Consider the following 26,297-nt stretch of genomic DNA (forward strand, 5'->3'; position numbering starts at 1 on the left):
AGTATGCTACAATATACTTATATATTCACCAGTTGCCAGGTCATGAGTAACTTCCAGTTTGGGGCTATTGTGAATAAAGCTTTTACGAACATTCTTGTATGAGTGTCTTTGTGTGGACATATGTTTCCATTTCTCCTGTGTAAAGTTTTAGGAGGAGGATTACTACTTCATATGGAAACTGTAGATTTTGCTTTTTAAGATACTTCTACACTGTTTTCCAAAGGGATTGTGTCATTTTCTATCTCCACCAGCAACATCTGAGAATTCAATTATACATCGAACTTGTATCCAGCAACCTTGCTAAAACTCACGTACTGGTTGGTGTATTGCCCATTCCCCATTTAGCATGGTCACTCTTTTATACTTCAGCCCTGCTAGTGGCTGTGAGGTGTTAGCTCACTGCGATTTAATTTGAATTTCACCAGTGACTGATATTTTTGAACACTGTTTCAACTGTGTTACTACTTATTCAAACATCATTTTGTGACGTTTTACTCATTTTTTAAAACTATACTATGTCTCTTGCTAAAAAGTTGTAAGGGTTGTTTGTGTATTCTGGATGTAAGTAATTATCAGATGTAAGTTTTGCAAACATGTAGCTTGCTTTGTTTTCTTAACAGTATCTTTCAAAGAACAGAAGTTCACATTTTGATGAAGCCCAACTTAACAGGGTTTTATTATTTGCTTATGCTTTTTTATGTCCTATCTGAAAATCTCTGACTAGTCTAAGGTTGCAAAGATTTTCTACTTTTTCTTTAAGAAATTCTACCATGTGGGTTCTTAAATTTAAATCTAGGATTCATTTGAGATAATTTTTCTTTTTGCTCCATGTAGGATAAGGGTTTAAACTCATTTTCTTCAATACCGATACCTCGTTATTATCATATAGTTTCTTTAAATATTATGCTCTCCACCCTTGATTTAACTTTGAACCCTTCTCAAAAACCAATTGAGATTTGAGTAGGGGTCCATTTCAGGACTCTGTAATGTGACCCATTTATCTATGTCTAGGCCAATAAATACCACCAAATATAAGACGAAAGGGAAGAGTAAAGATAAGTGAGGAAACCAATGATGACAAAAAAGATAATCAATTGAGAAAACCACAAAGTCAAAAGCTGGTTACATGAAAAACTCAGTAAGACTGTATCACTAGGCTGGAAGACAGAAAACACAAATTACTAGCATCAGGAGCAACCAGGAGGCACCAGGACAGATCCTACAGATATCAAAAGAATGGTAAAAGAGTATTATGAACAAATATCATGCCAGTAAATTCAACAACTCGAATAAACAAATGTCTTAAAAGATAAATTACAAAGATGTGAACAGTTCTACGCCAATTAAAGAAATTTAATTTATAATCTAAAATCTTCCCAAAATATAACCAAAGGCCCAGATGGCATCACTGCTGAATTCTATTAAACAGTTACGGAATAGGGGCGCCTGGGTGGCTCAGTGGGTTAAGCCGCTGCCTTCGGCTCGGGTCATGATCTCAGGGTCCTGGGATCGAGTCCCACATCGGGCTCTCTGCTCAGCAGGGGGCCTGCTTCCCTTCCTCTCTCTGTGACCTCTTCCCTTCCTCTCTCCTACTGTGATCTCTCTCTGTCAAATAAATAAATAAAATCTTTAAAAAATAAAAATAAAAAATAAATAAAAAACCAGTTACGGAATAATACTAGCTCTACACAAACTCTTTCAGGAAGCAGAAGGGCATCTTTCCAAACTCTTTTCATTAATGATGTTACCAGTCAAAGGCATTTTACAAGCAAAGGAAAATACAGGAAATGTCTCTCATCAATACAGTCGCAAAATCCTTCAAAAGTTAATACACGATGACTAGTTCATCCCATGAATTTAAGGTTGGTTTAACTTTCAAAAACCAACTATGTCATTCACCATGCCAATAAAATATATAAATCATATGATCACCTCAAAAGATACAGAAAAAGTACCTAATAAAACATAACATGCATTTATGATATTAAAACTCATTAAATAAGCAATAGGAAAAAAACTTCATTCTGACAAGGGACTTCTATGAAAAATCTGTAACATAATTCTTGCATGGCCATAATTCTTACTCCTACAATCAAGAACAAAACAAGGATGTTCACTTTCACATTATCTATTCAGTGTTTATGCTAGAAGCCTTGTTAGTACCAACAAAAAACAACAAAAAAAAAAAGAAAGAAAGAAAAAATTAAAAGGTATTCAGATTGGAAATAAAGAAGTGAAACTAGTTTTTTCTGCAGGCCATATGACTATATAGGTGGAAAATCCAAAGTAATCTCCCCCCCCACCAAAAAAACCTATTAGAACTAGTACATGAGTTTTAGCAAGGTTACAGAATACAAGTTGAATATATAAAAATAAATTGTATTTCTATGAAAGCAATCAACAACTGGAAAACAGATTTAAAAAGCAGTACCATATGAAATACATATGAAATATGAAATAAGAAGCATATGAAATACTGTAAAGATAATTTTAAAAGACTGAATGATTTGCAAATACTGACCCCTCCCAAGTAGCATTCTTTGTTAAGGAGAGGAACACAGTATAAAAGGCAATTTCCCTTTAAATTCAAGGTGTGGGGCCTTAGTTACCAGAGTGCCAACAAGCCCTGATCATAAGGTAATCTTGCCTATATGACAGTCTCAGAAAGCAGTATTAGTCTCAAAACCTACCAGTATTTAAAACTTCAAGTCATAAATATAACCTAATATAATAAACCTCTTCTGTAACTCAGCCTGAAATGTTCCTTACCCTCGTAATTCTTTTCTTTGTCTTCTTTCCTCAACTGACAAATCTGGAAGTAAATTTCACCATGTAGTGAGTAACAGAAGTCAAACACAGTAACTAAAGAATACCTTCTCAGGTCTTTAACAGATCTGTTTCATAGGGGTAAAAAAAAATTTCCCAAAGGTAATATGGCCCTTATTAGGCCCTGTTCACATTTTATAAAGCACTTAACTACAAAGGCCTGTTTGAAAATGGATATTTCCCTGGAAGCCAAGAATCCTCATTATAGGAACCCTTACTATGAGCAACGAAGAAATGAGAAAGTGATGATTTACTTTACAACAGGTATCATTAAAGAATCTTCTAAAGTAAGTTTTCCAATAAGTTTAAAAGTTATGTAAAGAGTCAATTAAAATTTTGCTATTTAAGAATATATGTATCACACAAAATACACAGAATCAGCACATATTGAGAGCCTACTATGGGTCAATGTGTGATACTGTGTGACAGTATGTGATGTGACAATGTGTGATGACTGTTTAAAATTCTACCTACACTTAAAGCAGCAGTAATCCCAAATAAGAAAACAAAGGCTCAGAAAGGCTAAGAGAGAAGCCTAATACTATGCACCTACAAGAGAAAGGCAGAATTCTAAACCACATCTGCACTTTTTTCAGAAAGCAAAGGCAAAGTAGAACCAATTAATCAAACATTTACTGTACATCTTCTGCAATGCTTTTCTACTTAAAAGTCCTACTCTTTAACTGAACATTATTTTCCTCTTTTTAAACTACTTTTATTTCTCACATGCTTAGAACTATTTCTATTTTGACTTAATTTCAACTTAATTTTCAGCAACAGAAAAATACTCCCTTCCTTATTAACTCAAATTTACCTCTGTCAAAGAAAAAATAGATCAAATGCTTACAAGCAGGAAACCTTCTAATATATACATAAGTATTTGCAAAAAAAAACCCTCATTACTGCATTTTCCTACAAAAATGAAAAACAATGAGGCCAAAAGACATGTTAGTTAATACTAAATACAGGCAAGACAAGAGAGCTCAAAAAAAATTAAAAAAAAACCTCTCACTGAAGAAAATTTAAACCATTCTTTATATATAAACAACAACAAAAAAATTACTACAAGCAAAGGTTTCACTTTATATTTCCTTCTAAAATGTTGAAAATTATTTTTCCCTAACAGCGCCCCCTGCAAAAAAAACTCTTCTTCAAAATTCACTGAGCTTGTTTACATGTTCCAAAATTACATAATTAACATGGTTTTTGTTAAATGAAAACACAAACCTATTTAGCAAAAGAAAGGGCACAATTATGCAAGACAATGTGCAGCAACAGCTACCAATCCAGATACCCAATGTTGCAATAACCAGAATGCATAAAGAAAAAAAAGGTTTCAGAGTGATGGAACCCAGCACATGCATTCACCTGATTACTAAAGAAGTGCTCTTGAAATCCAGTTCTCTTAATTTAGATAAAATCCAATAAATTTATCAGGAGAAGCAAACCAAAAACCGAGAAGAGTGAAGTACTGCCAACAACAGTACTACACATGATAACAAACAGTATGCTATGAGACATTTAAATACCAATAAAAGCCTTTTAAAAAATAACTACTCTCAGACTGTAAACCTACAGCAATCGACACATAAGAAAAGGTGCTACACACCCTATGTCATCAGAGAACTCAAATTAAAACGACGAGATAAAACTATTGCCACATAATGATTTATAAGAAATATATATTTGGGGGCACCTGGGTGGCTCCATGGGTAAAAGACTCTGCCTTTGTCTCAGGTCATGATCTCAGGGTCCTGGGATCAAGCCCCGCATCAGGCTCTCTGCTCAGCAGGGAGCTTGCTTCCTCCTCTCTCTCTGCCTGCCTCTCTGCCTATCTGTGATCTCTCTGTCAAATAAATAAAATCTTTAAAAAAAAAAAAAACAAAAAGAAAGAAAAGAAATATATATTTGGTCATTCAGATGACCAGAATATATATCTCAAGATATATTAGGTCTTTAGCCACATTTCGTGAAAACACTTCAGAGCCCTAAAGATGAAATGGGTGTTTGGTAACTAATGAAGGTGAATCTTGAACCCTAGATCACAGGCTGATTGCCAGGGAGATCAACCTTATGATTAGAGGGTTGGGACTTTCAGTCCCAGCCCCCAACCTTCAGGGAGGGAAAAGGGGCTGGAGGTTAAACTAGCCAATGGCCAATGCATTAGTCAATCATGACTATGTAATGAAGTCCCCATAAAATCCCAAAAGGACAGCTTTCTGGCCCTTTTGGGAGAGCTTCCACACTTGGGGATCCAGAACACCTACATGTGTCACCAAGCCAGGACCCAAGCTGCACAAGGACAGAAGTTCCTTTGTTTAGGCTCCTATCCTACATCTGACTGTTGATTTGTATCCTTTATCATGTCCTGTAATAAAATCATAAACCTAAGTAAGTGCTTCCCTGAGTTTACAAAACCACTCTAACAAAGAAACTTGAACTTAAGGAGGAGGTAGCTAGAGCCTCTAATCTGTCCATGGTCAGTCAGAAGCACAGGTAACACCCTAGAGTTTGCAAGTTTTATCAGAAGCAGTGGTTGGTGAGTGGTCTTGTAGGATGTAATCCTTAATCTTGTGATCTGATGCTATCTCCAAGTAGACAGTATCAGAATTTAAGCTGAACTTTCAGACATGCTGCTTGCTGGGGTCTGAGGGCTTCTTACAACACACTTTTAACATATGATCTAGCACTGCCCTTGGTATTTACCCAAAGGAGATGAAAACTTAGGTCCCACAAAAACCTGCACATGGATGTTTATAGCGGCTTTATTCATAACTGCCAAAACCTGGAGGCAACCAAGATGCCCTGGAGTAGGTGAATTGGTGAATGAACTGTGGTACATCCAGACAACGGAATGGTGCTCAGCATTAAAAATAAATGAGCTATCAAGTCATGGAAAACCATGGAGAAACCTTAAATGCATATAACCAAGTAAAAGAAGTCAGTCTAAAAAGGTTACATATTGCTTATTTCAAATTACATGGTATTGGGAAAAGCAAAACTATGAGGACAACAAAAAGATGTGGCTGCCAAGAGTTTGGAGGGTGGGAGGTGGGAAGCGAGGGATGAGTAGGTGGGGCATAGAGGATGCCTAGGGAAGTGAAACTCTCCCGTATAATACTATAATGGTTCATACACGTCATTATAAATGTATCCAAACCCATGGGACAGACTGTGCAAGTCATAGAATGTGCAAGACCAAGAGTAAACTACAGACTCCACAGAGGCTAATGACGCATCAGGGTAGGCTCATCACTTGTACCTAATGTACTACTCTGGTGAGGGATGCTGACAGGCGGGGGGGGGGGGGGGGGGTACTGCCTGTGTTGGGGCAGGGAGTATAAGGGAAATCTCTGTATCTTCTGCCTAATAGTGCTGTGAATCAAAAACTGTTCTTAAAAAAAAAATGCTCTAAAAAATTACATTTAAAAAAAGCACTACTATTTAAATGCATTTTCTCTTAGCTTATTTAAATCAAGGTATACATCCTAACATTCCCTAACTGAACTTGAGGATATCACCATATAATAGTAATCACACAAAATTTACAAAGCTGAGTCATCCAGAAAATGTAAATTATGTTCATTGTATTTTGTTTAAGAAAGCAAGGAATTGTGCAATTCATTTTTAAATTGTTAAAACGTAATTACAAAATGTAAATACATGTTTTTCAACTGCTAAGATGCTGTTTGGGAGCCTGAGAGCTGTCCTCGGGAATTTGGGCAATTAACCTAGAAATTATATGAATCACACACCATCAGATGACAGCACAGAAAGAAGACATTTTTGTAAAATCATAAATTCTGTGATCCCTTCACAGAGCTTACCACTTAGAGGCTTGAAATGTTATTCTTCGATGCAACACAGATTTTTTTATTAACATTTACAAAGCAACTGGCAGTTTATTCTTCAAATCCTAATCCCTTAGTTCATGAATATTCAATATTAATTTAAAAAAAAAACAATTCTACTACTACTTAGTAAAGAGAAATGCACAGTATTTACTTCAAATGACTTCAACAAGACCAGTTTTGTCATGAAAGGAAAAATGAGTGATCCAAAGGAAGATTATAAAATGAGGTTCAGGGGTGCCTGGGTGGCTCAGTGGGTTGAAGCCTCTGCCTCTGGCACGGGTCATGATCCCAGAGTCCTGGGATCGAGCCCCCCCACTGGGCTCTCTGTTCACTGGGGAGCCTGCTTCCTCTTCTCTCTCTGCCTACTTGTGATCTCTCTCTGTCAAATAAATAAATAAAATCTTTAAAATGAGGCTCAAAGGAGTTGACCAAAACAAAACAAAAGTCTTGAAAAAGTATTAAAAATAAGACACTCAAGCAGACACAATTTTAAAATAACATTTCAACATAATAGTAAAGAAGGCTTCCACTAGAGAAGACCACAGAAATCCACGTGTCACACACAGCTTTTATAAGATTTCATCTTGAACAGTGACTCAAGAAGGTATAAGAAGGTACACAGTGAATAAAGACATCTGCCTACTTAACATTAATTGTGCAGTGAAGATATATATATATATATATATATATGTCTCACAGGAATAAAGAGGTTAAAATCCACACTGTGATTTTACACTATTCCAGCTTTTTCCTTTTTAAATCTGATACAGTGCACTAATCTCCACAAAGGAAAAATACTTATAAACGTGCACAAAGGTCTGACCAAATTCTCTCTTTTGAAATGCTCATGTGTAGAGAAAGTCCTTGAATGCACAAGAGTAAAGAATGAATAAGAAGGCTTTAATTCCTCTTAAAAGAGTAATCACCAAAGTCCAGGCAAAGCCAAAAGGAAAAAAATATATAAGCAAATTAAAATCACTACTAGAAGATCCCATTTTCACTACTTGTCCTTTTCTATCTGTTCCTGACTCCTCACAAAGCTAGTGCTTTAAACTCAAAACATCACTAAAAAGCCCACGTTCACAGTCATCTCACTTATAAAAATGCTTTAACTCTTCAGCACTTAAATTCATGTGACTTAAACCTACTCTCAATTTCTGAAAAAACAGGAAATCATGTAATCTGGGAAACAAATTTTCTCTGCCCATCTACTTCCCAAGTACTGCATAAAAATTAAGAAGCAAGGCTTTTGTAAATAGGAGAAAGTAAGGATTAAAGCCTTTGTTCTTTGCAATACTTGCCAAAGAAATATTTTGTTTGTTTTCTTGCTGAAAAAGGAGTAAAAAGATTACTGTAATAGTTAAATGCCATTTCCCAAGCTCTGAAAGCTTTTCCTAACAGGGACAAACATATCAGATTCGCTTTGCCATTTCTACAAATAGAATGCTGTTACATGTGCCATTGTTCGGATAAAAAAAATATCGGGCCATAAGGAAGTTGTGACTTCATATCTCACAATAAAATGGTGGTGAACCTTTGTTAGTTGTTATGCAATAGCCTGTTAACAACTACCATGAAATGAAAATCTCTCACAGACACTGTTCGCATAAATACAGGTGTGCCTGATTTTAACAGAAGACACAATCCGGAAAGTTGTGTATCTATGAAATCTTATTTTAAATCTGTCACCAAAGTTTGCTTTCGAAAGGCACTCCCCCAGAAAACACTGCCTGAATGCAACTAATTTTAGATATTTGAAACTTACTTTTCTTAAAGTAAGGCAGATTTATATTTTTCAGGGATTTTAGACAGCTGAAGAGAAATAATACCACAGCTCTTCTATTAAGAGCCTGTCAGGGAACACACTTTCAGTAAGCAAGTGCTATTAGTTCCAATGAGAGGAAGAAGCAGGGAATGCCATAGAGAGCAGGTAAGTCTCCAAAGAATGGTCAGAGAAGAAGAAGCTATGACCAGGAGTTGAAGCCTGGGTCACATTACTGCTAAGGTCTTGAAGAAAAAGTGACTGTATACCACAAGGTACATTTAAGCAGGGATGATGGGTAAGTGCTGACTGGTTTATGTTTCTATTTTTCCTTGTGAGTGAGATGTCAGGGATGGAATCTAAAGAAATAAAGAAAATAAAGTCTGACTTTCTCTGATACGAAAACTGACCACGGTTTGAGACTTCAGAATAAACTACTACAAACATAACCTAGAACTGATTTTTTTTAGAAAGGCAAAGAGGTAACCCAATGGGAAAGAATATGGTATCATAAAAAGAACCTCAACCCCTAATTCACACCATATGAAATTAACTGTAGACTGTAGAAGAAAACATAAAATGTCTTCATCTCCTGGGGACAAAGATTCCTCAGGATTCAAAAAGTAATGATCATGAAACAAAAAAACTGATAACTGATTTCACAAATATTTACAACTTTTGCTAACTACTAACATCACTAAGAAAATAAGTAGGTAAGCGGCAGACTGGAAGAATCTATTCACAGGACATATACCTGGGAAAGAATTTATATCCAGAATATATAAAGAATTCCTATAAATCAACAATTAAATGACACACAGATCACAAAAGAAGATACACAAATGGTCAATAAGCACAAGAAGCAGAGCTCAGAATCATTAGTCATGAAGAAACAGACTACCACCACATATCCACTACAACAGCTAGAATGAAAAAGAAGGACAACTCCAAATATCGTCAAGACTGAAACAAACTGAACTCTCATTTGTTACTGGTGGAAACAGGAAATGGTATGAATGCCTTGGGGTACCGATGGGCAGTTTTTTATAAAGTTAAACGATACCTACCGTAGAACCCAATAGCAATTCCAATTTCAAGTATTTACCCAAAGAACTCAAAACATACACCCACTGAAAGATTTTCAAAAATTCCTTATAGTAAAACACTGTTAATAATCAAAATGTTCATCAACATCAGAATAAATAAACCATTTGTGTGGTATATTTGTGCAATGGAATACTACTGAGCCTCAAAAAGAAACCTCTAAAAAAAAGTTACTGATACTTGAAAAACAAACATTAATCTCATAGTAAGCAAAAGAAGCCAGATGATCCCATTTATATGAAGTAACAGAACCAGCAAAACTAATCTATGGTGACAGAAATCACAACAGTGGCTACTTTTGGAGAAAGTGGGGGAGAGAACACAAATGAAGTATAAGAAATTATAATAATGTAAATCCTGACAGGGCTGTGGGCTACCCACATGTGTACATATGTCAAAAATCACACATGATATACTCAAATGTTGTTAACTTTACTCAATGTACTTTTTATTTTAAAAAATGAACTTTTCAATAAAATAAGAATTACAAATACTGTCAATTCTAGTAAGCTTGCTTTACATACTGCTATTAGTTACCAATTCTGAAACAACATTCTGAGGATCCTAGGCTTCTAACTATGAGTAAAATAGAGTAGTGGTAGCCATAGTTCTCATTATTGGCAAAGGAAGACATATAGAGAGAAAAGACAAGGGAATTACACATATGGAAATGGAGGTACTACTTTGTGGTCTCAGAATGAAATTTAAAAGTATCATAATCAACTCAGGATTCTTAGTAGATAGGTATTAATACATGTATGTGTGGACATGTGTTTCACATACACATATGCATTTCATAGTTCCACTGCAGAAGGGGCCTAGAAGCAATAACACACCAGTAGCAATGAGTATACCCAGTGCCCAGATCTTGCTTTCTGTATAACATTATCCAATAAACGAACCCAGGGAAACTTGAAGAAACGTCTGTTTCTGGGTTAGAGCAGAGAAACTATAAGATGAATCTGGAACAAGTTGTAGCTCCAGAAAGTAAAGTTCTCAAAGAATCATGAGGATAAGCCAAAGGACAGAGCAGCCAGCTGAACTGGGCAACCAATGGCCAAATCTGGAACAACATGACAGTAGTGAACTATACTACTTTCAGTAAGAATCCATGAGTCCTTACTTACTTTATTCAATAAATGGGAAAAAGAGAAAAAGCTTCTGCTTACATTAGATTATCAATAAATACATAAGGACTGATGAATTAGAAAATCATCCATGGATGGTAACTAAATCTAGTGGGTAAAATTTGATGAGAAGCAACATACTTGTATTTACATAATCTCACAAATTCATTTACAAAATACTTCTGAATGGCAAAGGGAAAATAGGAAACTTGTTAAGTATAGCTGAGCAGAGACTACACTAAGCAAGGGATGAAAACTACATGCAACCAACTAACATCACACACCACCTGACATGATACACTGACAACACATCACTTCTGATTTTGTGCTACAGAGGCACACTCAAATATAATCATGAAGAAATTATGAGACAGACTCAAATTGAAGACATTCTATAAAATATCCTATAGATACTCCACAAAAATATGAAGGTCATGAACCAAAAAGAAAGGTGAAGAAGCATTCCAGATAAAGAGACTAGGGAGATGTGACAAATCAATGAAATACATGTTCCTGGAATGAATCCTTGGTGGGGTGGGGGGAGGGGGAGAAGCTGTAAGAAACTATGTGAGGTTGATATTATTTTATAAGGAACCGTCTTTAAAAAGTTAAATAATTTGTTTCAAGTCATACAATTTCTATACTGTAAACAGAACCACTAAGGTATGTACTCTCAGCATTCAATGTATTGGGCAGGATACCATCTCCTTGGCTGGCTGTATAGAAAGCCAAAGTCTCAATCAAAAATCTTCACACATACATTAAATGCAGTTAAAATTAAGAATTCTCTCATATTCTTTAATAAAAATAATCTTACGCATCTGCCTAACTGTATCAAAGTTGAACATTTCAAGTTGTCATATTAAAAAAAGAGTGAATGTAAGGATCTGTCATTCATTTACTTTAGAGCAACTTACTTTAAAAGAATTTTATTAAATATAAATCAAAGTAAACTCTAGCCAGATGTGATAAAGAAATTACAATAGAAGCAACTGTAATTCCCCCAAAATTGAACCATAATAACAAATAAAAACTCACACTCTTAGGATAGTTACTAATTCAAATTTCTGTACTTATGAAAGGTACACATACCTTTTCCTAAATGTGTGTTTATGCTCATATATCTAGCTGTTCCTGTAAGGCTCTTGTGTTCTCTGTATGGTATGTGTTTCTTTGTCTCTGGATCAATATATTCCTTTGCCAAACCAAAATCTATAATATGAATAACTTGCTGGGTTTTGTTTCCTGGTCGTCCTATTAAGAAGTTCTCAGGCTTTACATCTCTGTATATCAAGTTCTTTGAGTGGACATATTCCATGCGAGAGATCTTGATTCACACACACAAAAAAAAAAAAAAAAAAAAAAAAGAAGAGAAAAGGAAGAAAGAAAGTTTTATTTCATGCTGTCACTAGCATAAAAAAGCATGATAGAGACAAGACAAAATTCTCACAATGAAAACAACATAAAGAAGAGACCTATCAGAAAATAAAAATAATCTTATGCATCTGCCTAACTGTATCAAAGTTGAACATTTCAAGTTGTCTTATTAAAAAAAAAGTGAATGTAGGGATATCTGTTTCAACCCTTTAAAAGTAATATAATATCGGTCTATAGTTTCTCAAAAATATATCCAATTAGGACCAAAAGTCTTTGCTTTCACTGTATTGGTCAGTTACAAATCTAAGTATTTGAATTTCATGAATTCCTTTCATACTGGTGAGCCAGATTCAGTCAGCACTTACAGATGATCCCACCTCAGATAATCAAAAGTGTTACTAATACCAAGTCTTGAACTGAGACTTGCAAAAACACATACTCATAAAGTTGCCATTTGTTCTTCCTTATCAATTCAATCATCGAGCAACTGTTACAGTTATAGTAAAGAAACTGAGATCTAAACCATTAAATAAAAATAACACAGTACCCTTTAGGATATCTTTCTTTTTCACAATCTATTTATGTCTTTCCTTAGGTATTAAACATTTTAAAAGATCCTGAAACCAGAAAATGTTGTAAGATCACTTTAATGATAATACAGCACGTTTTCCCCAATTCTTTTACACATTTTCGAATAAAGTTCATTGTACAAAATGTCACAATGTAGGACATTACAAACGAAAACAAAATTGCTTCATTTAGCAGTAATAATAGTTGACCACACAATGTAAACATACAGTCACTTAGGCCATTTTCATTCGTTAACAAATTCTGGAACCTAATATACAGTATTTCTATGACCCACACATTTCGGTAATGATATACGTTGATCATTTTCCAGGTGATAAGACCTTTTTTTAATATGTACTTTTTAATAGCTACCTATTATTTTACATCTATTAATAATTTACTGAACTAATCCTGTAATTTCTCTACATTTGGGTTGTTTCCCTCATTATGACAAACATCCTTATACAAAAAGCTTAAGGATATGTGAACAGTTCCACCAGCTATATTTGTAGAAGTAGAATTAATGAGTCAATGGAGAAAAACAACTCGCAGATTTTGCAACATACTACTGGCAGAGATTTCAAAACTGCCTTAAATCATCCTCTGAGTGGTTTCCCCTCAGGTTCCCTGAAATTTAAATATTTTATAAGACTCCCTCACTGTTTCTTCTTTTCCTGGGCCATTAGAAATTATTACTACTAACATTATAAATCCACATTTCTGCGAGTTCCCTTTTCTATGCATTCATCTTCCTTATGAAAACAGGCCTAGAAACAAACGAGAACATTCTGACTTAAAGCAGTAAGGTATTAATTCTTTCACCCGAATAAAATACAGTTGGCTCAGTTACTTTAAGTTCTATGCATCCTAAAAAGACAGTGTGCTAAAAAGTAGAAACTTCATTAGCTCAAATGTTCTGTAAAAATAACGTCCCAAAGCCTGAAACTTGCAATACAAATGTGTGACCAAAAGAACCATATAAACCGTTCAAACAGCTTCAGAACCTCCTGCTTGACTTACCAGCTGGATGGCGATCATGAGAACGGTCTTAAGAGAAAACGTCCTGTCACATAAATCAAACAAATCTTCCAAACTAGGTCCCAGCAGTTCGAGCACCATGGCGTTGTATTTACCACAAGGGCCAAAATAGTAAACTTGAGGTATACCATCTGGGAGAAAGAAAAATGATTTTAATCACTTCCTCATCTTAAATGTCAAACTTCTCTTCCTAGGAAATTAATAAACAATTTAAGAAATATTTTTGTATTTTTAAGAAGTGCAGTGGTATTTGTGCTTTTTGTCTACATATAATGAACTTTTTCTGAGCCAACCTTCTCCCTCCCTGTATCTTCTTGCATGTTCCACAGGCAGCCTGGTCACACCTGTCCTGAACGACATCACACACAGTGCTTCCGTGTTGGTCTCCAACACCGCACCAGAGACGGGGTGGGGGGGTGTCTTTTAGCCTCATATTTCCACGGCCTAGAAAAACACTTGCTGCACAGGAAAGATTCTTTTTTTTTTTTTTTTTTTTTAAAGCAAGTAGTCACTGCTCTCTTAAGTAAGTCTGAGGGAAGCATAATGCTAGCATCACCCTCCCAGATTCCCATCCTCTGGTATACACACAGAGTACACTTCCCTCCCTGTGAGTGCAGGTAAAACCTCCGATATCACTCTTGGGGTAGGTTATGTTATGTGACAAAAGTGACGCCATCAAGGCCCCATCAGAGGGCCTGATCTAATCAGATAAGTCCTTTAAAAAAGAAGGTCTAAAGGCCAAAGATATTCAAAGCATCAGAGAAGCTCTCCTGTTGGTTTTTAAGATGCAAACTGTCCTGCCGTAGAAGGCGCCACGTGACCTGGAATGGTGGGCAGGCTCTAGGAACTGAATCCCATAGCCACAAGGAACTGAACTCTGGAAATAATCAATGAGCTTGGAAAAGGACTCTGAGCCTCAGGCCAGACTCTTGTCCAGGCTTACACCTTGATTTCACCCTGGCAAAACCCTCAACAGAGGACCCAGTTCAGCTATCCCCCGAGTCCTGGCCCAAGGAAAATGAGAGATAAGGGTCTCTTGCTCTATGCCACTAAATACTAAGTAATTTATTATATGATAATGTAAAACAATACAAACTCCAAATATGAAGTCTAAATGCAGAGAAATCCTCTGCATTTGATTTTTTTGAACTAAGAGTTCCACAATAAATGAACATATCATCAGTGATCAATTTATCTTAAAATACATTTATTTATTCATTTGTACAAAGCAAACTTCTTCCATCTTCAATGTCTCACTTTTACTCACAAGTGATTTTTTTTCTGCTTACTAGTTTGATTCTAGTAATTTCAGAAGGGAAAAGACTCTCTCAAGATATAACTTCCTTATTCTTTTTTAAACTGTCCTATTATTTTTTAAATACATTTCAGTTTGCTTCTCCATAACATTAGTAGTTTGGATAAGACCAGTTTTTCTCAAATGTGAATGAGTGAGCCAGCAGGCCATCTGGGGACAGGAAGACAAGATAATAAATCATGGCGGGGGTGGGGGAAGGGGGATAAGTTCAAACTGCATACATGACACCCCTTCCCAGAAAGATTCCTGACCAACCCCTCCATGTGTGTATGTCAGAACACCCCACCACACACACACACACTTAACTCTTCTCATCATCACAGAGTTTATCACTATTTTAGTGTCAGCCACTCCTATCAGAGCCTGTCTTGCATTCATGTGTCAGATCTACCCCTCACATGTGTAAAAGCAGAAAAAAAAAAAGTTCAGAAATAGTGAATGAGAATCTCACTAGAGTTTATTCTTTAATACTGCTTTTATTATGCTATTAAGAGCCTGGAGATGCAATTAAGACATTAAAACTTCTCAGCTACTAAGTTTTTAAAATTATTTCCACAATGCCTTTTGTCCCCCCACTCTATCCCTGAAAGTTAATTTTCATGTTGTTAATCAAGCAATCTCTAATAACTCACTTCTACTCTGTAGCTTATTGCTTCTGATCTGTAGGACGAAAGCAAACCAGATCAATCAAGCTTGTTAGAACTATATATGAAAGGTAAAAACAAACAGGTTCTGAGGTTCTTCCATGAAAGGACTGTCAAAAGGCTTTCTGACTTCCTTCTGAGTCACCATCTGTATTCCTAATAATTAAAGTTGTTGTGAAATGACCTCTCAATAAGGTAGCAATATACTTTGGTTGATTAAATGACTGACTTAGGGACGCCTGGGTGGCTCAGTCAGTTAAGAGTCTGCCTTCACCTCAGGTCATGATCCCTAAGTCCTGGGGTGGAGTCCCCATCCGGCTCCCTGCTCAGCAGAAAGTCTGCTTCTCCCTCTGTCCCTCCCTCTGCTGTGCACATGAGAGTACACTGTCTGACAAATAAATAAATAAAATCTTTTTTAAAAAGTAATAAATGACTGATTTATTCAAATGTTTTCAAAGGTTTCCAAAAACAGAAAATCCTTTCAGAAATCTCGTCTTAAGTAATTCAATGAATGCTTACAGAACATCCACTATATCCTTATGCACATGGTGGAACACTATGGATTAGGGAGGACAAGACTCCATGATCAAGGATAATTTAACCAAGGAATGCAACTTTAGGTTAACATCCAAATATCCACCAATGCAACTTACCACAGTAACAGAATTAATATGAAAAACCATCACATCATCTTAAGATACTAAAAAAGCATGTGACATTAACTCTCAGCAAATCTGGAATTGAAGGTGACTCCTTCAACCTGGTAAAGGGCCTCTATGAGAAACTCATAACTAACATCATACTTAATGGTGGAAGAATGAATGTTTTCCATTTATGGCTGTGATCAGAACTGGGAGGTCCACTTTTATCTCTTTTATTCAACAGTGCAATGAAGCAAAAGAAAAAAATAAATAAAAGACATTCTCAAAAAATGAACAAAGACAATCTGTTACTTAAGAAAAAGTGAAATAATTTACTTGTTCCTATTTGTTACCAATAATAAAATTCAAGCTTTCACATGAAAATCAGATTTTGGCTAAATTCTATCTGCCAGGATGACCTTTGAAAGTTCCCAATACTAAAAAGAAGAAAAACAGAATACCTTTTCTGATGAAACTGTGGTGACATTAACTATTATGACTTAATTTTAGGTAATACATATGACAATAATTGAAAATCTAATTCAGTAAATCAGTATTTTCCAAGTGACCAATGTATGTGTTTATAAAACCATGCAAAGGTAAATGATCTAAAGTACAGTGAATTTTAATGTAAAAGAGAATAGGAAAAGGTTTTTCCATGTGGCTTCTAACTCTATACTGCAACTTGAAGAAACTACCACTGGTCAAGTTTTAGTGTAGTGCCAAAAGGATGTTTATAATTTAAAAGTTAATTAATTAGCCTAGACTAACAAGGCTGTGAGTTAAAATCTTGTTAGAGAAATATGAACTGGGACATTCTGGGCGGGGTGTGGGGGGACAACTGCCCTAACCTTTCCAAAATAAACAAAAACATGCATACAACTATACTGAAGCTATGTTGTTGGGAACAGTGAAAGAAAAAGGAAGAAAGAAAAGAAAATTAAAGAAAAAGAAACCAAATGGGAACCACCTAAACATTCATCAACTCCAGACTAATTAAACCAACTCTGTCATACCCACACTGTGGAACTTAAAATAGCCAATTTATCTATGGAGATAAATTGTGAAGGACAAACTTCTGCTTTTTACTTCTATAAGTCTGAAGTGATCAATTTTGTCATTTACAACAACCATACATTACTTTTAAAATAAAATGTTTCTGGGGCACCTGGGTGGCTCAGCGGGTTAAGCCGCTGCCTTCGGCTCGGGTCATGATCTCAGGGTCCTGGGATCGAGCCCCGAATCGGGCTCTCTGCTCAGCAGGGAGCCTGCTTCCTCCTCTCTCTCTCTCTGCCTGCCTCTCTGCCTACTTGTGATCTCTCTCTGTCAAATAGATAAATAAAATCTTTTAAAAAAATAAATAAATAAATAAAATAAAATGTTTCTAATGAGTCATTAAACACAAATACGAAAGGAGACTGGAAGAAAAAACCAAAAAGCTAACAGATTCCTGAAAGTGTAGGTAATTTCTATTCCCATTTTTATACTTCTTAAACTTTTCCAAATTGCTATGAACAACCCCATGCTATTTTTACAATTAGGAATAAAATACTCATTTTTAAAAGATTCTTCTGGGACCCAAAAGAATATCTTGAACTGGAAAATGATTTAGACTCCATTTATTTAATCCATGTATTAATTCCCTGAGCAAGTATTTCTTAAACATTCTCCCAAATACTGAAGATTATGCAAGGGTACCTCTACTCTTGTTAACTCTTAGCTTCATTCCGGAGCTTCTAAAACAAAGCTAAGTATATCATTCTGACTCTGTGGCCTTATAATGTGTGTGGCTTCCCCAGCTCTCCCAGCATACCCCACTAACACAAGATACAGGCCTTATTCAAAGGTTCTGATTTACTCTGCCTTATTTTGAGCTCTTCTAAAGCTGCACTTCAAAAATTTCTACTCCAGTTCTACCATCCAAACTGCCAAGTTCAATTTTTACCCAACTTTCAAATCTCCTCTTATCAAACAATCTCTATTAAGCATGACATGATTTTTTTTTATTATTAACACACAATTTCCCATAGATGAGGAAAGGCACGCGTAAGTAAATCTGCTTCGCTCTATTTCATACAAGCCAACTCGTTGCCAGGAAGAAATACCATGAATCTAACATGTACAGTCAATCAAGCTATTTACATAATATACCTTTGAGCATAATAACACCATGAGAAAAATCAGCAAAGAGACAAGAACTTTGTTTCTCAAAAACTCCCTTAAATGGCTTCAAAGTGTCTCAAAATTACATAGCTCTACTTTACTCATGATGGCTAAATTCCATTAACAGCATTACATTTTATTGAGTAAATTTAACACGTAATCTAAATTTGAACGAAAATACTTCAGCTCTATCATGCAACATAATTTTACCTTAAAATATGACTCAGCAAAAATTTCTGAGGGGAAAAAAAGAAAAAATAACTCTAAATGACTCTTCAAGATACATACTGTTCTATGAATCAATGAGTGTACAAACTTCTTAGGTAAGTATTAAGAATGTATCTCAATACCAATTTCATGTCACTGAAGCAAAAAATCAAGAGTCATAATTTTTCCTAAAAAATCAAGAACGTAAAGCAAACACTGTAAAGGTCAAACTAGAATTTCATTTCCCAGGACAAGTTTGGGCAGTTTTCTGAGCAAACAAAATTAAGTTGTTAGGCGTCAGGAAACGTTGCAACCAAAGAACAGGAGCTGGGGAGTACCCCAAGCAGCAACAAAACAAAACCACCCCAGCCAGTATGAATATGAGAGGCAAGACCACCCGGTAGAGGATTTATGGAAGGAGAGATGAAGGTAAAGAAGGTGAGAGAGAAGAGAAAGGCAGAAAGAAGGCTTAGAAGGAAGAGTAATGAGGTGTTACATCATTATCCATGCCTCTTGATCACAGTACCTGGCTACTTAATTGCAGGAATGCAAATGAACTAAGAGGCAGGAGCAAGCTTTGTACTTGGTCTCACAACCAGTGAAGTTTCAACTGTAAACTCACACTGCACCCAGTTTGACTTGTTCTAAAATTCTTTGTGAGACTACTATAAAGAGCCATCCATGCGAATTTATGGAAGTTAGCTCTGATCACTTCCAGTATCACTGATTCTCAGGGCTGCTTATTAGCACCCCTCATCTTCAAGACAAGTGTATCTATTCCCAACAAAAGCTGAAGAGTGGGCAAAAATACAAAATTCATATATTATTTCAAAATACAATCTCACCCTTAGTCTCCTAAAATTGATTTTAAAAGAGTACATCTGCTCTGCTCTGTTTCACATGAGCCAGGAGAATTACCGTGAACCTAACATGCACATTCAATCAAGCTATTTACATAACATACCTTTGAGTATTAATAATGCCATAGAAAGATCAGCACAGGGACAAAAACTGTTTCAGTTTTCTCAAAAACCCCCTTACTTTAATGGCTTCAAAGTGTCTTCATTTCCTATTTCAGCCTTCTATTTAAGTGATAAAACATTCATTAATTTAAGTCACAGAACAGTATCAGGTCTAACAAACACTTTTTTTTTTTTTTTTTTTTTTTTTTTTTTTTTTTTTTTTTTAAAGATCCCATTTATTTATTTGACAGAGAGAAATCACAAGTAGGCAGAGAGGCAGGCAGAGAGAGAGAGAGAGGAGGAAGCAGGCTCCCTGCTGAGCAGAGAGCCCGATGCGGGACTCGATCCCAGGACCCTGAGATCATGACCTGAGCCGAAGGCAGCGGCCTAACCACTGAGCCACCCAGGCGCCCCCTAACAAACACTTTTAAAGACTGCTTAGTACTTTATGCCAGGTGTGGAAGTACTTCAGTTGGGCGACAATTAAACATTATCCTTAAAAGAAATAATATCATGATGTTTCTTTCCATTTTTCAGGTCTGGTATTGTTCTTATGGGAAGGATTAGAACAAAACCATTAACTTTCTGATTAGGAAATTTGAACTCTACAGATATGCTTAAGAAAACTTAAAATCTGACTAGAAATACTATACAGAATTATCACGCAGGGTATGTTGTTTTCCAAGGAAGTTTTACTTTAAGGTGCTCTTAACCTTTACCATAAATGCTTTCACTCTCAGCTCAGCAGTTCTCAACAGGTGCTCTGGAGATACACAGTTGGGGGGTAGGGGTGGCCCATGAGATCCTTTCAGGAGGTCAATGACATCAAAATTATTTTTGTAAAAACACTAAGATGCCATTTACCTTTTTCACTCTCCTCTCACAAGCGAAAAGTCGAATTTTTCAGAGGTTACATGACATGTGATATGGCAATGGACTCAACGAAGAAGAAGAAAGGGAGAATATAGGTGTTTTTTAGTAAGCCACACATTAAAAAACTGTGCAAATTTGTAAAATAAGGACACTTTTCTCAGATATTTTTGATTTGGAAAATATGGTAAGTTGTAATTGTAAAATGTCAGTGATATTTAAAAATGAATTAATACAGCAACATATTTATATTTCTGTTTTGAGTTCTCATAAGGTAAAATATCAATAGCTACTAACTCACAACAAAAGGTCTCTGGGATCTTCAGAAAGTTTGAAGAGTTAAAAAGGATCCGGATACCCAAAAGTTTGAGAAATGCTGACCCAGCTGTACAGCAAGCTCTAATGTGAACAAGCAAGTGCACTGAGTTCCAGACTTAGCCAACAGTGGTTCCATTACATTCCAGCCCACACAGTTAGTAATAAAATTCTACCATACCCCCAAATGAAATAAAGCCACCTCATTGTAAAAAGAAAAAATGAAAAACAAAAAACAGTCCTTTCTGTGATAATTCTATTTACACCTTGAGATTATTCTAAACTTCAGAGAACATTAAAAAAATAACAACACCTACAAATAAGTATTGTTCATTATATTGAATATTGAATATTACATGAATAAAGAATATTGTATGAATATCAAATAAAATTATATTCATTATGTAATGTTCTATTATTCATTATTTAGTTATTATTCTCTGGGCCTAATTAATTAAGGAAAAAAATAAATCCTCTGTATCATTTTTATCCTCAACCTTCTAGTTTGCAAATGTTTTTCTCACAATGGGATACTTGATATTTAAATCAAAAATTAAAACAAAGTATGAAATCATACTGTTTTTAATAGCCTTAAACTTTTTACTATTACATAGAGAAATTTTAAAATGATGCTGCATTTTAGAAAATTAAATCCATAACCATTTAGTCCTATTCTATTCAAAGGTATTTTTTAAATTTAAGATTCTTATGTGATTAATTTCTCACTAAAAATACTATAATTACCACATCACATACAACTAATCTAGTATCTGCACCATATAAACCAAACTAAAACCACTGTTAACCCTTCCTTCTTATATTGATAACGTACAGCATTCTTTAAATGTATACATTTTCCATCAACTGTAAGGGCTTCAACACAAAAACTTTGTACACTTTTATCAAAATACTTAACATACTTATGTATTAAGAGCTCAACATTCCATAAGTGACAGAAATTCCCATACAGAGAGGCTTCCATAAGGAATGAGGAATATTATGTATACTTAAGAGGACTTCTAAAAGCAATTCAGCTAAGAGAGAAAAGGGAACTCTCAGAAGCTGCTACATCAACTGTTGGTTATCTGAGCTGAGATTAAGTCTACACTAACCACTGGCTCACCCATACAATATTCTTTATTACGTTTGTTAATACCAAAATACAATAGGTGACATCCTAATTAATATATTCACTTCACATTAATAGTTTTTACAGTATTTTCTCTGTTTTCTCAAATAGACGGAAAGAGTAGATTCATGGAAAGAGTAGAATTTCTTAAATTTCTTCAACACAGAAAAACTCTAATCAGGCTTCTCTATGAATAAATGAAACTTCAAATATTAACAAATGGATATAGCCAGGTTTAAAAGCTTTATACTGTTACAACCTTTCTTTTAGTAAATAGTACGATCAAATTTCCATACATTATGGAATCACCAACACACATTCAGCTAGCAAACAGACCGAAACTGCCTTGAAAAAATGTGAAAATGGAGGCGTCTGTAAAACACAGAGGCAACAACTAAATCCTGACTTTTTAACAAGACACAAACCAAGAAGGCAGAGGGGTCAGTACAAGGCAGGGAGAGGAGCTCTTTTAACAGCCCCTGAAAGACAATACTACGAATAGGTATGATTTCTAAAAGAGCCACTGCAGCTATTATCAAATTATTGTTTAGAACTACATAGTTCAGAGCATATCAAAAAGCCAAAGCATGGACTTAGAAACAATGATTTAACATATGCATGGTCTCAAACAGGGTGTTTAATATCACTCCTATAGCTGCAGATTTCCAACAACAGTAATTTATAACAGAAAAAAGATTATTCTACTTCCTTTGGTAAGCAATAATTTATGACAAAGAACGGCTGTTTTAATCTCTGAGAGAAAGATTATCAGCTAATAAAGAGATTCTGAGGAATAAATAATTGCCCCCAACAGAGGGGCCTTTGAAAACCATTTGATGTGAAGAATTAACATAAAGAAACAATACTCAGAATCACTGATCTTCAGAGAAAATTACCCCATAAATTTCAAAGCATAGTCCCTGCACTCTCATCAAGTATCAACAATTCAAGTAAATAAAAAACCACATTATTCTAATAATTAAACCCTATCTTCTCTACAAAGTTATTATTTTTAGATGGCTGAACTGTACAGTTCAGTTAATTAGATAACTATCTGGCTATCTCCTAGGTTTATCATTTCCATTATTTCAAAAAATACTTATCATTGATTTTTTTTTCCTTCTACTTCCAGATTCCTAAAATGAGGAATTAAATTTGCCTAATTAGAGAATAATACACAAATGAAATAAGTTAAAACAAATAAAATTTTTGAAATGGTACAGCTATGCTTCTGTGTCAGAAATGAAATAAATTAAAATTATAATACTATAACAATCTTTATAATACTGATATATCAAACTTTCAAAACCCATCACAGAAGTTTTAAAAAAACACTACAGGAAATTCTGGGAATTCTATATCACAACTTCACATCTAGTAAAAGAAAACAGTCCCTCTCATTTAAGAATTTATCAGCTCAATCATCTACCAAGGAACTACAATTGTCAAGCATTCTGCTCAGTTTCAAGGATAAAAAGGCAAATATATCATTTTATTTGCCTCAAAGAGTTCAACTGTTAGTGGAGGGGAAAAACATAAGCAAACAATAATGAAATATAGTATGATACATAAAAAGCAAAGATATATTCATACTAATGTCAGGTCAAAGAAGAAGCATTTTTGTAGAGAGTGGAAAACAATGTCAGGAAATGCATTGCAAAAGAGGTGATATTTAGCTAGGGCCTGAAGAAACAAATTTGTTGAGAAAGAAAGACATTCCCAAAGGAGAATACATACAGATGAAAATACAAACATCTTTTCAAGGAACAGTAAATTGAGAGCAACCAGAAAAGTGAGTTCCCAGAAAGACAAAGAAATTTTATGCTAAATGGTAGGACAGAACCCTGTGTTCATCCTAACTGGCCAAAATCAAAAGATAATCCAAAAAAAGCAAACAGGCCTTTGAGAAGAGAAAAAAATCACTGAAAAGGTAAGGAGAAAAGAAAGGAGGGAGCAAAATTCTAAGTATACAGAATTTCTCAATCCCACTAGGGACAAAAATGAATAACTAAATTTTAAGAATGGAGGCAAGAGGTAAAGAATTGGAAGTCACGGAGCGCCTGGGTAGCTCAGTGGGTTAAAGCCTCTGCTTTCGGCTCAGGTCATGATCCCAGCACCATGGGATGGAGCCTCACATGGGGCTCTTTGCTCGGCAGGGAGCCTGCTCCCCCCACCCCTTCTCTCTCTGCCTGCCTCTCTGCCTACTTGTGATCTCTGTCAAATAAATAAAATCTTAAAAAAAAAAAAAAACAGAATTGGAAGTTATCCTTATTTAGACACCAATTTCATCTTTTTCTCCCTCCTCCAGTTTCAAAAAATTTAAGATCTTAAGATGAAAGCCACATGAAAAACAGGAGGAGGAAGCTAAAGGGAGCCGATGCCTCACTTTTGAGCAACTATATCAAACCTACAATGGTCTGTCTACCTGAGAATTCCTTGTTTATTTTTCCTCACAAAACGTCCCTTCACTTGTGTAACTACTGCTGTCGTGATTCCTGTTACTGACGAAGTCATTCGTGCCCAACGCCAAGGTCAGTGTGGTTTTATCTCTGTTCCTCTTCTCAAGTCACACTCTACTCTCCCCTGGGGGATCCCAGCCATTCCCTTCATCTTAGAAACCACCTATGTGCTAATGACTCCCAAATCTAGATCTTCTTTGACTCAGTAAATGCTGACTGGATATGACAAAACAAGACTATTCAATATATCACATCTTCGCTATCACAGAACGTGATCATGGTATCAAACACAATATTATTATAATCCTATGGAAAGCTAAGTAGTAAGAGAGAGCCAATCCCTCATCTAAGCACTAAAGCTAAACAGTCCCACTGTCTGTAAAAAACAGATTCCATGAACAAATGAGAGAGAAAACGGAAAAAACTGGGCAGTTAGAGAAAGAGAACAAGAGACATAAGGACTTACTGGAGGTTCAAAACCCAGACAGGCAGAACTAGAGAAATTATGTATGTTTTCGGAGACAGTTCAATAAATAATTCTAAATCTTTTCAAATCTGTTTTTAAAATTTTTTTTAAATTTATTTAGTTGATAGAGCACAAGTAGGCAGAGCGGCAGGCAGAGGGAGAGGGAGAAGCAGACTCCCCACTGAGCAAGAAGCCCAAGGCGGAACTTGATCCCAGAACTCTGGGATCATAACCTGAGCTGAAGTCAGATGATTAATGACTGAGCCACCCAGGCACCCCAAAATAAATCCATCTCTTAATTTTTGTTTTTACTGTGGTCAGGCATACATGATAGAAAATGTGTTATTTTAATCATCTGTCCGCGTGCAGATCAATGGCACGAGGCAAATATTCACACTGCTGTGCACCCGGCACCACAACTCAACTCCAGAACGCTTTCATCACTTCATACTGAAACTCCATATCCAAGAAATAATATTTTCCCATTTCCCTATCCCCTCAGGCCCTGGCAACCACCATTCTGCTGCCTGTCTCTGTGAATCTGACTACACTCAGTACCTCAAATAAGTGGAATTACATAGTATTTGTCCTACTGTGACAGGCTTATTTTAGTTAGCAAAATGTCCCCAAGGCTCACCTATATTGTACCATGTGTCCAAACTTCCCTTCTTCTTTAAGACTGAGTAATATTTCAGGGTACCTGGGTGACTCAGTCAGTTAAGCATCTGGAGTCCCAGGATCAAGCCCAACATCTGGCTCCCCGCTCGGCAGGGAGTATGCTTCTCCCTCTGACCCTCCCCTTTCTTGTGTTCTCTAAATAAATAAATAAATAAAATCTTAAGAAAAAAGACTGAATATTTCATTGTATGTATAGATCGCATTGTTTATCTGTTCATCCACTGATGGACACTTAGGTTGTTTCCACTTTTTACTGCAAATCATGCTGCTCTGAACATAGCTGTTTGGATATCTGTTAGCAGGCAATCTTTGGTACAGATAATAAGTGGGATTGCTGCATCAAATGGTAATTATAGGTTTGATTTTTTTTTTTTTGGAGGAACTGTTTTCCACACATCTGCAGCTGCACCATTTTACTGTGCCCTCAGCAATGCACCAAGATTTTTATTTTTCCACATTCATAGCAACACTTGTTGACTGGTTGCTGCTGTTTTTCATTTGTCTGAAAACAGCCAATCTATGGGTATGAAGTGGTGTATCTCTGTAGTTTTGATTTACATTTCCCTAATGATGACTAATACTGAGCATCCTTTCAGGTGCTTATTGGCCATCTGCATATATTTGGAGAAAAGTCTACTCAAACCCTTTGCCCACTTTTGAAGTGGACTGCCTGTTTTCTCATGGTTGAGTTTTAGGGGTTTGTTAAATAGTGTAGCTATTGATTAACTATACCTATTTTTAAAGGGAACACTAACAAGCAAACTGCTACTTAAATAAAACTTAAAGTACC

At 35.7% G+C, this 26,297-nt stretch overlaps 1 protein-coding gene across 6 annotated transcripts in view; it reads right to left on the reverse strand.

The window, feature by feature from the left end:
- Positions 1-26,297, reverse strand: part of CSNK1G3 (casein kinase 1 gamma 3) — a 112,928-nt gene that overhangs the window by 32,821 nt on the left and 53,810 nt on the right. For all 6 annotated transcript variants that reach the window (XM_059175736.1, XM_059175732.1, XM_059175737.1 and 3 more), the window contains exons 5-6: positions 13,641-13,789; positions 11,766-12,000 (exon numbers count right to left, since the gene is read on the reverse strand). In XM_059175736.1, the coding sequence (XP_059031719.1) occupies positions 11,766-12,000; positions 13,641-13,789 (384 nt within the window). The remainder of the gene's footprint in view (positions 1-11,765; positions 12,001-13,640; positions 13,790-26,297) is intronic.

Source organism: Mustela lutreola, chromosome 5, assembly GCF_030435805.1.
Source record: "Mustela lutreola isolate mMusLut2 chromosome 5, mMusLut2.pri, whole genome shotgun sequence".
Lineage (NCBI taxonomy): Eukaryota > Metazoa > Chordata > Mammalia > Carnivora > Mustelidae > Mustela > Mustela lutreola.